The 13,079-nt window shown below is 32.0% G+C and overlaps 1 protein-coding gene across 1 annotated transcript; it reads right to left on the bottom strand.

Moving 5' to 3' along the window:
* Positions 1-4,977: 4,977 nt before the first annotated feature.
* LOC110104062 (hydroxyproline O-arabinosyltransferase 3-like) lies at positions 4,978-13,066 on the bottom strand. Its single transcript, XM_020833011.2, has 8 exons — positions 12,483-13,066; positions 8,242-8,309; positions 7,950-8,151; positions 7,570-7,667; positions 7,400-7,469; positions 7,214-7,285; positions 6,989-7,102; positions 4,978-5,402 (listed from the first exon to the last, which is right to left on the bottom strand). The coding sequence occupies exons 1-8, from the start codon at positions 12,894-12,896 to the stop codon at positions 5,337-5,339; spliced, it is 1,104 nt and encodes a 367-aa protein (XP_020688670.1). The 5' UTR covers positions 12,897-13,066; the 3' UTR covers positions 4,978-5,336.
* Positions 13,067-13,079: the final 13 nt, after the last annotated feature.

Raw genomic sequence — 13,079 nt, 5'->3', positions numbered from 1 at the left:
GACATTCAACTCAACTTTATATTTGTTGAAATTAGAGTTTGGATGGCCTTAAATTTAATTTTAAAAATTTTCATTTCAAATATGCATCAAAATTTGTGCCCAATCAAATTAATTTTTTAATAATGTATCAGTATTATTTAATATTAATTCATAAATGATCCCAATGTTAAATAATAAATAGAAAAATAATTATAAAATTTGTGTACTCTAAAAAACCATACAATAAAAGAAAATTACATTAATAGCACTCAAATTTTAACTATTTATAAAAATAACACCCTTCTACCTTTATTTTTTAAACTATCACCCAAATATTATAAATCAAAACAAATCTGAACCTATATTTTTTATTTCATCAAGTTTCCAATAATTTTATTGTGTCACGCATAAAACACACTAAGATGAATTCGATATTTAAAAAAATTGATATAATTGTTTGTTATATAAATAAATCTGAATGTATATAATTTCTCCTACATTTAACCTAAAGTCAAAGTTGATCAATAAAAACATCTTTGCACCCAAAAAATAAAAAAATCATTCTTTTTATTTCAGTTGATCCATCTAAAAAGATGAACTTAACCATATTTGTAAAAAAATTTTAAAGAAATATAGCAATACATAAAATATTAATTTAGTATAAAAAACCTAAAATGTTGCACCCACCTAAAAATCCTCTTATATGTAAGAAATTAGATTTCTTTTGTCCCAAATTCCTAATACACTTTGATATTGGAAGTATAAGGAGAATAAATGTCTACACATGGAATAGCTGATAGCATTTTATGTGAAAGGGAATCTTTTCTAGCATTTATTGTCCTTAAAGCCTGAGTCACCACCAACATGTGGGATCTAATTTAGATAGCTATTCTTATCCTACTCCCACAAATCTAAAGCCCATTGGTTGTTTCAACCTAAAGGTCAATTTGATTGCTCAAACCTAAGAAACAAGTAGGTCTCACAAATTTTGTTTGAAACTCAAAACACTTTGAATAACTCAATTTAAAGATTAGATTATTTTTTCTTAAAAGAAATTAGGATAACTAATTTTGCTAATGTGGTCATTAAAGACTTAAAGTCATCCAATTCCTTCATCGGTTATCACCCTTAATTACAGACTTAATATTTTGGGTGTTCTACGAGGATGATTTTTACTTAATGGATTTTTTTTTAAGAGGGACAGATTGGATTTGACAACTTCAGTCAATCTTGATTGAATGGACCCATCATAGTGTCTAACAGTAGTACTATTTGCTCTTGAATTTTATTTTCAATTATAGAAGTTTTTATATACTTTAAAATGTCTCCTTGCTGATTTGATTTAACATTTACATATGCAAGTTTGGCCAATCTTTCATATTTATCCATAGTTTCTAATAGAGTAAGCTTATTGGGTACAAATAACGTAGGCATGAAAATAGCAAAAAAAAAAAAAAAAAAGCTAAATATTGAGCATAGTAGTGAATGCTTCTTGTTATGATATGATATGCATACATGTGAAGATCATAAAATTGTTAAACATGCTAGTGTTTAGTCTAGAAAAAAATTTAGCTCAATAAGTATAACTACTTAAACATAAGTATTCATAAATACAAGTAAAAGATACAAATTTGACAAATTATACAAGTTTGTGGATCATGTAAATCAAAATATTTTGAGATAAAAGTAATAAAAATAATTAGTAAAACTCATTAAATAACATAAATTGGGATCGCTCAAATAGTATGCATAAAGATAAGTTATAGGGAGATCTATAAGACATAAAGATTCTCTTTTGAACATAACACATTATTTACATGGAATTGCTAATAGATATGTGCAAGCTATTATCTTAACATGAATAAACATGTCATAATAAGAAATATTGATAATGAAAAGAAAAAAAAAACATAAAAAAAAAAACAAACTGAAAATGAAGAAGGATCCTTATGCAGATTTTTTTTTTTTTTTTCTGAAATTATCTCCTTTGTCTTTAAGGGATTTCTATGATATCAATAACATTGAGTGTCGTGATCTGACCCAATATAACCTACATATACTCTAATGGGTCATATCAGGTTAGACACATGATAGATCATTTACACGGAATCTTTTATTGGAGGGAATTTTTTTTCATTTAATTCATATATAAAGCCATTAAAATTCATCAATATACAAAAACATAAATACAATAGTACATCTACTGCAACATTTCTCTCTATCTACTTAGTATGTGTTTTACCCTTCCTTGAATTATATAAACATACAGAGTGAGCATACAACTTAATAAATCACAAAAAACCTATAATTGTATTCAGTGTATGAAAGGCGTACCAATATGCATGCTCTTATCAGTTGAATCATAAAAACTAATCCTATGATGAATTAATATCATTCTATGCTTATATTTATGCTTGTATCATATGTTTTCAAGTATGATCAAGATCGTCATATAGATGTCATGTGTTCATGTGTGTTCTAATAATCACCTCATATCATCATGTATGATAGTAGGTCATCATATACGTCATGTGCATATTATCATCTCATATCATCATGTGTATTAGGTATTATATATTATACATTATTAATGAGTTCATGTATATCAATGCTATTCATTATATCGTATTAGTTATTATATATTATACATTATTAATGAGTTCATGTATATCAGACAACAGTCTGACCATGATAGGTCGTCTGAGTGTGGACAAGGTCACGCGAGCGACAAAGCGAGAGCGAGGCTGTCCGCACAGGGTGCGAAGCACACAGTGCGGAATGGGAGTGAGGATGTGCACGAGGGACAGTTGTGTGGATATGGGTCATTTCGCGTTTCCAGTTCAACCTGAACCAAACCCAATATAAACGTGTCGGAATCTCAAATCTGAATCCAACCCGTATGGCAAACATGTTGACCCGAACACGAAATTTTTCGGGTCAAATTTGGGTTGGATTTCGGGTTGAGTTAAATTTTGACACGCTTAAACCTTTACACATTAGCATATTTTCTAGCAATATAATTTTATTCGACACTTTCAAGTTTATATAGTAATTTGATTCAAATTACTTTTTGAGTTTTTTAAGTTTTACTTTTGTAGTTGTTATTTTTTCTTTCAGTTATTGTCATTTTGATTTCGGTTTATAATAAATTTTTTTATGAAAAAAAAATATAAGTTAACTTCCCATTATTTACTATAAAATATTCTATTTATATTACTTGTATGTAAAATTTTCTTTTGAGTACAAAAAAAAAAAAATCATATTTATTCATCACATTCAGCATTGCCAAAAGTATGCCAACTTTCGAAGTGTCGTTCGACACCTTAATATTATTTTGTTTCGCTATAAAGCGTTCATGAATCGAAGAGTTTAAGCATGCGTATTGCAACTCCCAAGATCAATAAATAGGCTGGTAGTCTTTTGGGCGAATAACCCGCCATCTCCACACGATACTAGTCCTCCAATCATAGGGGTAAAACCAACCTCCTTTTTAGAGTGGGCAAAATATAATTATAGAATGCATAATCTTATATATGAAATAGAAAAGTTATGATTTTCTTAGAATTTATGCAAATACATTCATTGAAGGTTGACAAAATAATTAAAATATCTAATTTTCTAAACACAAAATCAGGATTGAAATTGCATACCCTGAAATAGGGGTGTCAATTCGGGTCAACAGGTCAGGTTCGGATCGAACCCGAAACTGACCCGGTACTATTCGGGTCAACTGAACCCGACCCGATTCGGGTTCGGGTCAACCTGTCCCGACACAAATGACCCGAAGTTGACCTAAAATTGCTAGTTTTCGGGTTAAAATCGGGTCAATCTTCAATTTTCGGGTCAAAACGGGTCAATCTCGAGTTTTTTAGTCAAATTGGGGTTTTCATGTCAATTTCAAGTCATTTTCGAGTTGCTGGGTCAACCCGAACCTGACCTGATTTTTAAAATGTGTTGATTTGTTGAACCCGAACCCGACCCGTTTTGGGTCCGGGTTGACCCTAACCCAGATTTTTTTAAATCGGGTTCGGGTCGTGTCAAAAATTGACACCCCTACCCTGAAATCTTCATGGTTCCACCCCTACCTACAAATCAGGCCTCGAAATTTGGCTTGAAAATTCAAATTCAATTAAAACTCAGTATAATTCTTTATATTGATTAAACTGAAAAAGAAGTCAATGAGAAAACTAATCACAAAAAATGAACTTGAATTGTGCTAAATCTAGATAAGATCTCATAGACCCAGACCAACACTATATATAACCAATTAATCCTTCTGTGATGATTTTAGATCTTTATTATCTCGAAATAAATAAATTGCTAGAATTTAAATGTGCCGCATAACAGCTACTTTATGTTGCCATATTCTTTCAAGTTTTTTTCTTGAAGCAAGTTCCCATTTATTTCCAAGGTACTGCCACAAGTAAATTAAAATAAATAAATAAACAAATATGAAATATATGATTGTTTCCACTTACATTTTCCAATTCAAAAAAATCCCAAAATAATCATCAGACTATTCATATATGACTAATTTAATCTTCACGTATCATGTTCCTCCAATTTAGCACCTCGACTATACAAAATTATTCAAAATTGATTCAAAATTGTCCCTCATGTTATAATTTTAATATGAAATTGATCTCAATTTAGCCCCTCGACTTTATGAAATTGATCTCCATTTAGGCTTTGTTTGGGACGGCTTTCTTAATGCTTCTTAAAGCAGCTTTTTAGTTTAAAATTTTTTAATTTTAGAACTAGAAAACTGCTTTAAGTAATAAGAAAGCCGTCCCAGACGAAGCCTTAGTCCCAAATGGATTATTTTGGATCAATTTTATATAGTTGAGGGATTAAATCGGAACAACGTTATACTCCAAGACTAAAATGATCATATACGAATATTCAATAGATTATTTTGAAATTTAAACATTTTCCATTCTATCCATCACAAAACATAAACAAAATAAACGTTGTTGGTGGAAAACTCCAACCTCACAGTGTAACAATACAGAATTTGATTTTCCTCTGACCTTCTGTGTAAGCTTTTATACACTACAAATAAAATGTTGAAAGAATAGAAATTAAATAGTACACAGGGGAACAAAATCAATTCATGTTTCAAAAACAAACTTCATTCAAAAGCTTTGAGCAACATAAGTTCCGATAATGTAGAGGCATTTCTCAACTATACAAAAATTTTCCTAAAAGAATAATTCATCAATTAGTCCAACATATTATCAAATTGAGAAATGCGAGAAAGACCTTACTGAATAGGCTGTGTATAAATCTGTTGTCTCCTAATTCGTTTTGGTTCTCTGGAAATAAAGCTACGAAATGCTTCACTTACTAATGGTTTTCTACCTTGCTTGATCCCAACCGGGAATGTTAGCAGTAGCCTCATTCACCATTTTCACAAGCCTAACCTGCATGTTAAAAGCAGAATAATGACCATGAAAACCCTAAAATAATCTCTAACTGCAGAAAACAATAGCTATGGATGAAAGCAAAATGGTTAACTGGAGAAGCAAGGAAAAAATACAATGGTTAAATGGTTTCCCAGCCTGATTTCATGCAGGCTTGCTATTTGAAACTACAAAAATGTTCTGTAAGTTCAGCAGTATAAATGTCTGTTGGACTAGTAAGTAACTTGATGTAAGGGGATTGTGATCCCTTCATCTATTTATTTGCAGGAAGAGTTCTGCTCTTTCACTCAGAAAAGAAGAAATCTTACTATGAAAAAGTAAATAGTCTGAAATGCATTATCGGAAAGAGTAATCTTCTAGTAGGTATGCCTACCATGACAACGTATGAGATTATTGTGTGCGGACACCGGACGGAAAGAACTCTTTGGATTTTCTCTCTTTCTACAGTAAAAGCACAGTTACTGCGCTTTTACTTAGATAGAGAAAACCAAACGTTTCTCTCCATCCGGTGTCCGCGCGCAATAAAAAGTTCATGACAGAAATCTATTTTTTTGTGTGAATGCAATAAAATATTCAGCCGCTTATTACACATGCAGTACTTTTATTTATTATTTCTCGGTACTCAAAAAACATATATTGGCTTCTTGCCCACAATCTAATATACCCCGAAAAGAATGTTATTGCAATAATAGAATTACAACTTTATACCCCGAAAATAGCATATAAAAACACCAAAACAAAAAGAACTTGATCTCAAAAAACTACCCATCCAGGTTCAGAAAATCTAGATCTGCAAATAACCTGACATCAAGATCAAACCTAAAAATGGAAGAGGGAAGGTGAATTTCTTAGCATCTACCTGACGAAGAAAGACCTTGTGTAGTAAATCGGACTGCAATATCCCACTTGTATTAGATTCTACCATAAAATATAGGGATTTATGCTACCTACTGCGACGGTAGTAGTTGGCATAATAGGAACCATTCCATTGTGAAACTCAAGCTACAGACTATTGATTAGATTCATTGAAGGTGGAAATGATCAAGCATTTAACAGATCAACTACAAGAAACCAATAAGTGTTTCTTGGTAATAAGTAATTGTTCAAAGCATAGTTTCACATGTGTGAATGTGCACACAAATGCATGTGTGCATGGAATTTAGCATTTTATGATGGTGATCATTCTCTTTAAAAAAGTGACAAATTTTCATCATGAACTTGGGCCATTATCCCCTAATCATTTAATCAGAGAACATCATATGATTTAGCATTAGAACGTGCAAGAATAAGGATATTTCTTTCAATTCTCAAAACTTCACAACTCCTAAGAATAATTTTAATAAATAATTTCATTGTACTAGGCTATAGTGCAGATTGTTAAAAATATACGTGATGTAGTAAGAAAAAGGAAAGGGAAAGGCCTCATCAATACCAGATCAAGTCCGAGGTCGATAATTTACATCTAGAGTGCAGAAAAAAATTTAAGCCGGCCCAAAAAGCAGGGACAAAGCTAAAAATAATGATGATGATAGCATAAAAGATTCCACAAAAGAATACAAATATTTAATTAGGAGTAACGGGTATACCACACTTTCAGGAACGCCTGGTGGGGGTAAGGAAAGGTTCCTTGGTGGTGGTCCTTGAAGGTGTGATCTCTTGTCAAAGCGCCACTCCCCAATCTTTCCATAAGTCAGTTCACCCTTTAAAATTTGAAAAAATCAATAAACATTTACGGTTAAAGAAAATGAATAAATGTAGCACCTGAAGAAAATTTGTCAGGAGAAGATTAGTTCGAAGCAGAAAATTTTCACCTTTAAAGAGTAGTCACATCCATAAGTGTAATGGATAATGAATGAGTTTCCAACCTTCAAGTCCCAAGGAGGCTGATAAAAAATTCAATATATTAAGTAGATATTCCAGACCCAGCTAAGTGTATATTAACATCCAAAGATACAAAATCAAGTTCCAAATAATTGAACAATAATTGAAAGTGCTACCTGTATCATAAAATCCTTATGGAGAATATGCTGCACACCATGCAATGCACTCGCAACAGCATAAGCATACCTATGTTCAAAATGTAACAAAAAACCTATCATAAATCAACATGATCCCAACAAATAGGGAAAAAACCATTAATGTAGAGAACATGATAAATTAATCTCACATTTCAAGCACCCATCCAAAAGATTTATCAGTCTCAGGATCTTCTTTCATTTTTAAGGAGACATTCATCCACGTAGGAGCAATTTTTTCAAGTTGAGACTGAAAAGGTCCAAGAAAATGAAAAATATTGCAAAAAACAAGAGCAATTAAAGCTAAGTAGGTCAGGGAAAAAAGCAGTTTCCCTAGCTGTACAAGAAAGTATTTCAGAACGGTGAGATCAGTGTAAGTATTTTGTAAAAGGAGCTTGAAGTGTAAAAGTTAGAACTTGAATTAAACAATTCAACTGAAAAGCATTAAGTAACAAGACTATATGCTGCAAAAATTGATAAAAGCTCAGAAAGCTGCACGCCTGAACTGCACATGAATCAGCTAAATGTCTACCTTCTTTATGATAACAGGAGAATTGCCAATAGGATCAACATTTGTCACAGGACCTTTCTCTTCAGGATAGAACTTCCTAATTATTTTCTCATTTTCAGAGGGTTTAATATAGAAGAAGGGGAATGCTGCTGGGTAATCTCCCCGAGACAAATTGGGTAAGGGATTCACAAATATATGGTCTGGTTCTCCCATTAATATGTAACTGCAAAGGTCGATTAAACATTAAAAATTTGTAAGGCATGCCATGAAATCAGAAAGACGAGATTGGCTAAGCAAGTTAAAAAATTCTCACTCTTCCTCAATCTTTGCCTTTTCCAGCCACTGAACAAATGCCCATGGTCGATTCAGTACAATGTAACCCTGAAAGCAAGGTTAAGAGGACAGTGTAATATGATAATAACAATGCAACTGAAACAAATCTATCTTACAAGAAAATAGCAATACATTGTGAATTATTTTCTTGAGAAAATAAAGCAATAACCATTTGCAAAATTTAAAAAAAAAAAGTGATGTAAGGACAGATTAGTGTGATGGAGGCAGAGGGACCTATCAATCCATCTTACTTCAAGATTGTACAAAATGAGTAAGTTTCCAATAACTAGTCAAAATAGGCTTAGCCAGGTAATCTTAAGAAGCATTGCATTATAATGCAAATCATTTAACAGATTCAGTAGCATAATGCTAGGCAGAATGTGCCTTAGGATTCTCATAGAAGAGAATGATTGGAGACAATAATGCCATGTGAATACAACGCTCAATGTCAAGATAATCACTCATCTGAATAGTAACTTGATTTGATCCTTATTTTCTATTACATTTACCAATGAAAATAACGACTACAATATTTGAGAACAACTGAAGACCAATTAAGAGAAGCAAAAAGTACCTACTTAATTCTTTTCTTTTCTTATGAAAACCCTACATAATACTTGCCAAGTCTTAAGATATTTCTAACCAAATTTTGATATGCATGAAAATACATTCCTCCAAATAGTACAAGAATATTCAATAACCAAAAAATACTTCACATTATGATAAAAAAGATACATTCAAGTACAATTGAAACCCCCCATAGGGCATAAATAATTCTTATGGAATATGTGTTTGGAGTTTCCAAACAACAGAATGCAAAAGAAAACTTTATCTAAATAGAAGAAAAATCAAAATTGATGCACCACCAAAAAATTCATTTCATCAAAAACATATTTTGAAATAATATTAATATCTCAAAACACCCAAATATCAAAAATATCAAAAATTGATTCTAAGATTATATGAACTCCATTTTCGATAAACTAATAATCAAGATAATCAGATTCAACAACACAAACCAACAATACTAAAAATACTTAGATCCTAGACCAAATGGCCTAAATCAAGCACTCAAAAGCGCAATTGTGGAGTTTAGAAAAGTAAAAAAAATATTAAAAAATACTATTTTGAAATTCATTGCTTGATTTTGTACAAAGTGTGGAAGTATTTATAAACTTTTTCAAAAGACTTATAATGAAAATAAATCAAAACTATTAAAAAAAATCCTCGAGAGGCTAACAACTAGAATAGTAAAAGAATGCACGTAAATTGCAATATAAGAGACATAAGAGGATTAATTTAACAGTTAGAATCTTTAATATGGGTGCTCAAGGATCCCAATGAAGATTTGTTCACTAATGGGTCGCAAAATCCTTCAATACTCCCCATCAGACAACATGGTATAAATCTACCATTTGAAATTTGCTTATAATATTTTTAAATGTGGGATTGCAGAGTCTTTTTGTAAGAATATTTGCAAGTTAATTTTCTATTGGTATATATGGAGTGCAGAGCAATCTACTTTTCAATTTCTCTTTAATGAAATGTTTATTACCTCCACATGCTTGGCAGTTATTTAGCAAAAAATATTGTCTTGCAATTGCGATTTTTAATGGTTTTATAAATTAATTGAAGATTTATTATACGGTGAAGAGCATGCAATACATTACTGAGGTTAAATATAGAGGAAATTGAAATATTTTTTTCACGTGTAATAGTTATTGGAGAATCATAAGCTACTTTTATTTTACTATTCTAGGGCACTTTTTGTAGGTTTGAAAAAGGCTAGCAAGTTTCATCATGTGGTCAATAGCTTTTGAATTTAGAATCCAAGTGTGAGGGGAATTATTTAAGGCACTAGAAATACAAGAATTAGAATTCATTATATTTTGAGCTAGTGAGCATGATCCAAATGATTTTTAAGATACTTGAGGTTTAGGTTTGCCAATTTCTTCTAAATTGAATAACTTTGATTCAACAAGACAAGCCTATCCCGTTTAGTGACTTTATTTCCACCAAAGCCTAAAGGCTTTACGTGAAATTTTTTAATATTTTGCCTTGATATATATTGCAGTAGTTGCATCATATATTACCTTTAGAAGAAAGATTTTTTACTTCTTTAAGGAATAAGTCTGTTGAAGTAAGTTCCTTATCTTGGGATTTGGTGGTTATCATGGAAATATTTCAAAAACTAAAAACATCGAGCATTATCATCCATCTTCCTTCGTTGGCTCGTATGAGAAAAAAATTTATTAAGTGATGATTAGTTTGTTCCACTTAAGATTTAGACAGGAATTTGGTTAAAATCATTATTGAGTCATGCAAAGAACTTAAATAACATTTCTCTTTCTATAATTTTTTTTAGAATTACCAATCATCACAACATGTCACCATGAGATCTTGGGAATAATTTAGTTCAAACAAAAAACCTTCATTGCATTAAAGTACTCAATAACATGAAGGCTAACTTACATAGTTGTTGAAATCTTAATTTTAATCTTATAGCAGAGAAAGATGTCCTTACTTTTTAAGTACATTCTTTTTATGACATTCAAAACTTCTTTTGCAATAGGGAGGGAAAAATATGGACCACTGATTTTAGGCATCTTGTATTCCACAAATATGTGATGATCATGGAATTTTTTTTATCCTAAAATAAAAATTTTGGATTTTTCGGCGAATCTATAAGATGATGAATCCTTTTCTTTCCTTTCAAAAAGATATTCATGATTTAGGACCATTTTAAATAGTTTCTCTCATTCATGCCATATGAGGCTTGACTGGCTTGTAGCCCCTACAATTTTCCTATAGTTTGATTTTCACCATTCATAATGGATAATTCTATGGAAGGGAAGTTAAAGAAACGAACTATAATAAAGAGAATAAAGCTCAACAAGAAGGTAAAAGGAAAAACAAAATAATGGTTGGAAGATGGGAACCCTAATATCAGGAAAAAAACATATTGAATTTTATTGTTTTATTCTATACAAAGTGTGGAAGTATTTATAAACTTCTCCAAAAGGCTTATAATGAAAAAAAAAATCAAAACTATTTACAAAAAAGAAAAAAAATTCCACAAGAAGGACGGAGCTAGAATAGAAAAAGGGGGCACACGAACTATAATCTAGCAGTCATAAGAGAATGAATCTAATAGTTAGAACCTTTAATTTGTGTGCTCAATGATTACTATCAAAATTGGTTGACTTGTGGACCCCACGATCATTTGACTTGTGGACCCCACGATCATTCAATATGGAGGACTTTTTATAGAGAGAATTCTTAGATTTAAGCAATTATAAAGCTTTGACTATCGTTTAGAACCTCAGCTAACCATTTGGGGCTTTGCCTATCTAGGTTTTTATTTATCATAATTTGTTGGCTAGTCTTCCCTCTGGCCAAGAGAACAACCACACCTACCACCTTCTAGCATCATATTTTTGCACTAGCATTTGTCATTGCCATCAACTGACAACGACCGCCATCATTGCTTGTCAGGCTTTACTCATCGACCAACACTTGATGGTCATTATCATTACTTTGTCGTTGCCCACTATTAATAAGCATCGACAACCATTGTTGATTATACCCTGAAAATTATGGTTACATGTCACCAACATCACCATTGCCTTTAGATCAACGACCATTGCCCATCGACCAATGCTGACATTCATCTCCATCTACCATCCACCCTTCAACACCACTGCCTACCAATATTCTCCACCATCATGGCATGAGACAACTTTTATAATTCAAGCATTGCAATCTCACCACTTTCAACTATGAAAAATGGTAGATATTTGTGATCTTAAATCTATATAGTGGCTCTATTTCAATTAGGCTAAACTCCATAATTTTTTTCCTAGATTTGCAACTTAAAAAATCATGCATTACCCATGTGAAATGGATTATTTATCTATTTACGTGGGGAAGCTTTGTGCAACGTTAAAATAATAAATTTTATCTAAACTGATGTGATTAAATTTTCTCTTAACTGATATGAATAATCTAGCATGTCAACAAAAATAATGCTGGGAATACCTATACTCAGTTTAATCACTACATTTTTTTATCATGTCACCACGACATTTCAAAAGTATGAAACCAAACAAAAGAAATCAACGAAAAATACCAGGTCAGAAGTAAAGTTTTGATATAAAATACAAACAAGCACACATGTCTCAAGAAATTAGAAGAAAATTATTAAGAGTGAAGATTCCTTACCCTATCCATACCAGCCGGGAGAGGATCCACGACAAAAGTAGGGATCTCATCAATCAAATTATCAGGATTCCCTGAATGCAGAACCCGCGTGAACCCTCCCATTTCTGATCCCTCCAAATCCTTCATCTTCTTGTACCAGTAGTACATTATTCTGCACTGCCACTTACTATAAGGCGCATCAGTCGCAGTAAGCGCCACATGAAATAGCCTCCTCGGCCCTCCCGACTTCTTAAACTCATTTGGCATCCCAACAATAGGATCAGATCGAAGAGCAAGGGTTGAGCGATCCGCCAATTGCGCCGGAAAATTCCAATTTCGATTGTGGATTACCATAGTAACGAGATTGTAGGTCGCAATGAAGAATCCAAATCCCAAGAGGACAACAAAAAATGGCGACCCCTTTCTCATCCCCATTCTATATATTACACCGAGGCTCCAAACCAAAATATTCTCAAAACCTACTAATTCCTAGCCGAATACATCACAGCATCATCATTTATGATTGATTATCTCAACAGAAGACCTGAGAGTCAATTTTGTTCCCAATCAATTCTAAAACAACAAATTACGAGTGAATCAACGTAACATAACTTAATA

Source organism: Dendrobium catenatum, unplaced genomic scaffold, assembly GCF_001605985.2.
Source record: "Dendrobium catenatum unplaced genomic scaffold, ASM160598v2 fragScaff_scaffold_716, whole genome shotgun sequence".
In the NCBI taxonomy this organism is placed as follows: Eukaryota; Viridiplantae; Streptophyta; class Magnoliopsida; order Asparagales; family Orchidaceae; genus Dendrobium; species Dendrobium catenatum.
The sequence above is the reverse complement of the archived record's forward strand: the minus strand, read 5'-3'. Positions and strand labels throughout refer to the sequence as shown.

Bases quoted from the DNA above. Each gene is read 5' to 3' on its own strand.
- LOC110104062 (XM_020833011.2), bottom strand. From the start codon at position 12,896: ATGGGGATGAGAAAGGGGTCGCCATTTTTTGTTGTCCTCTTGGGATTT. The intron at 7,470-7,569 runs GTGAGATTAATT...TTTTGAACATAG, and splicing joins TTTGGATGGGTGCTTGAAAT to GTATGCTTATGCTGTTGCGA. The intron at 5,403-6,988 runs GTATACCCGTTA...TTTAACATGCAG, and splicing joins CAGGCGTTCCTGAAAGTGTG to GTTAGGCTTGTGAAAATGGT.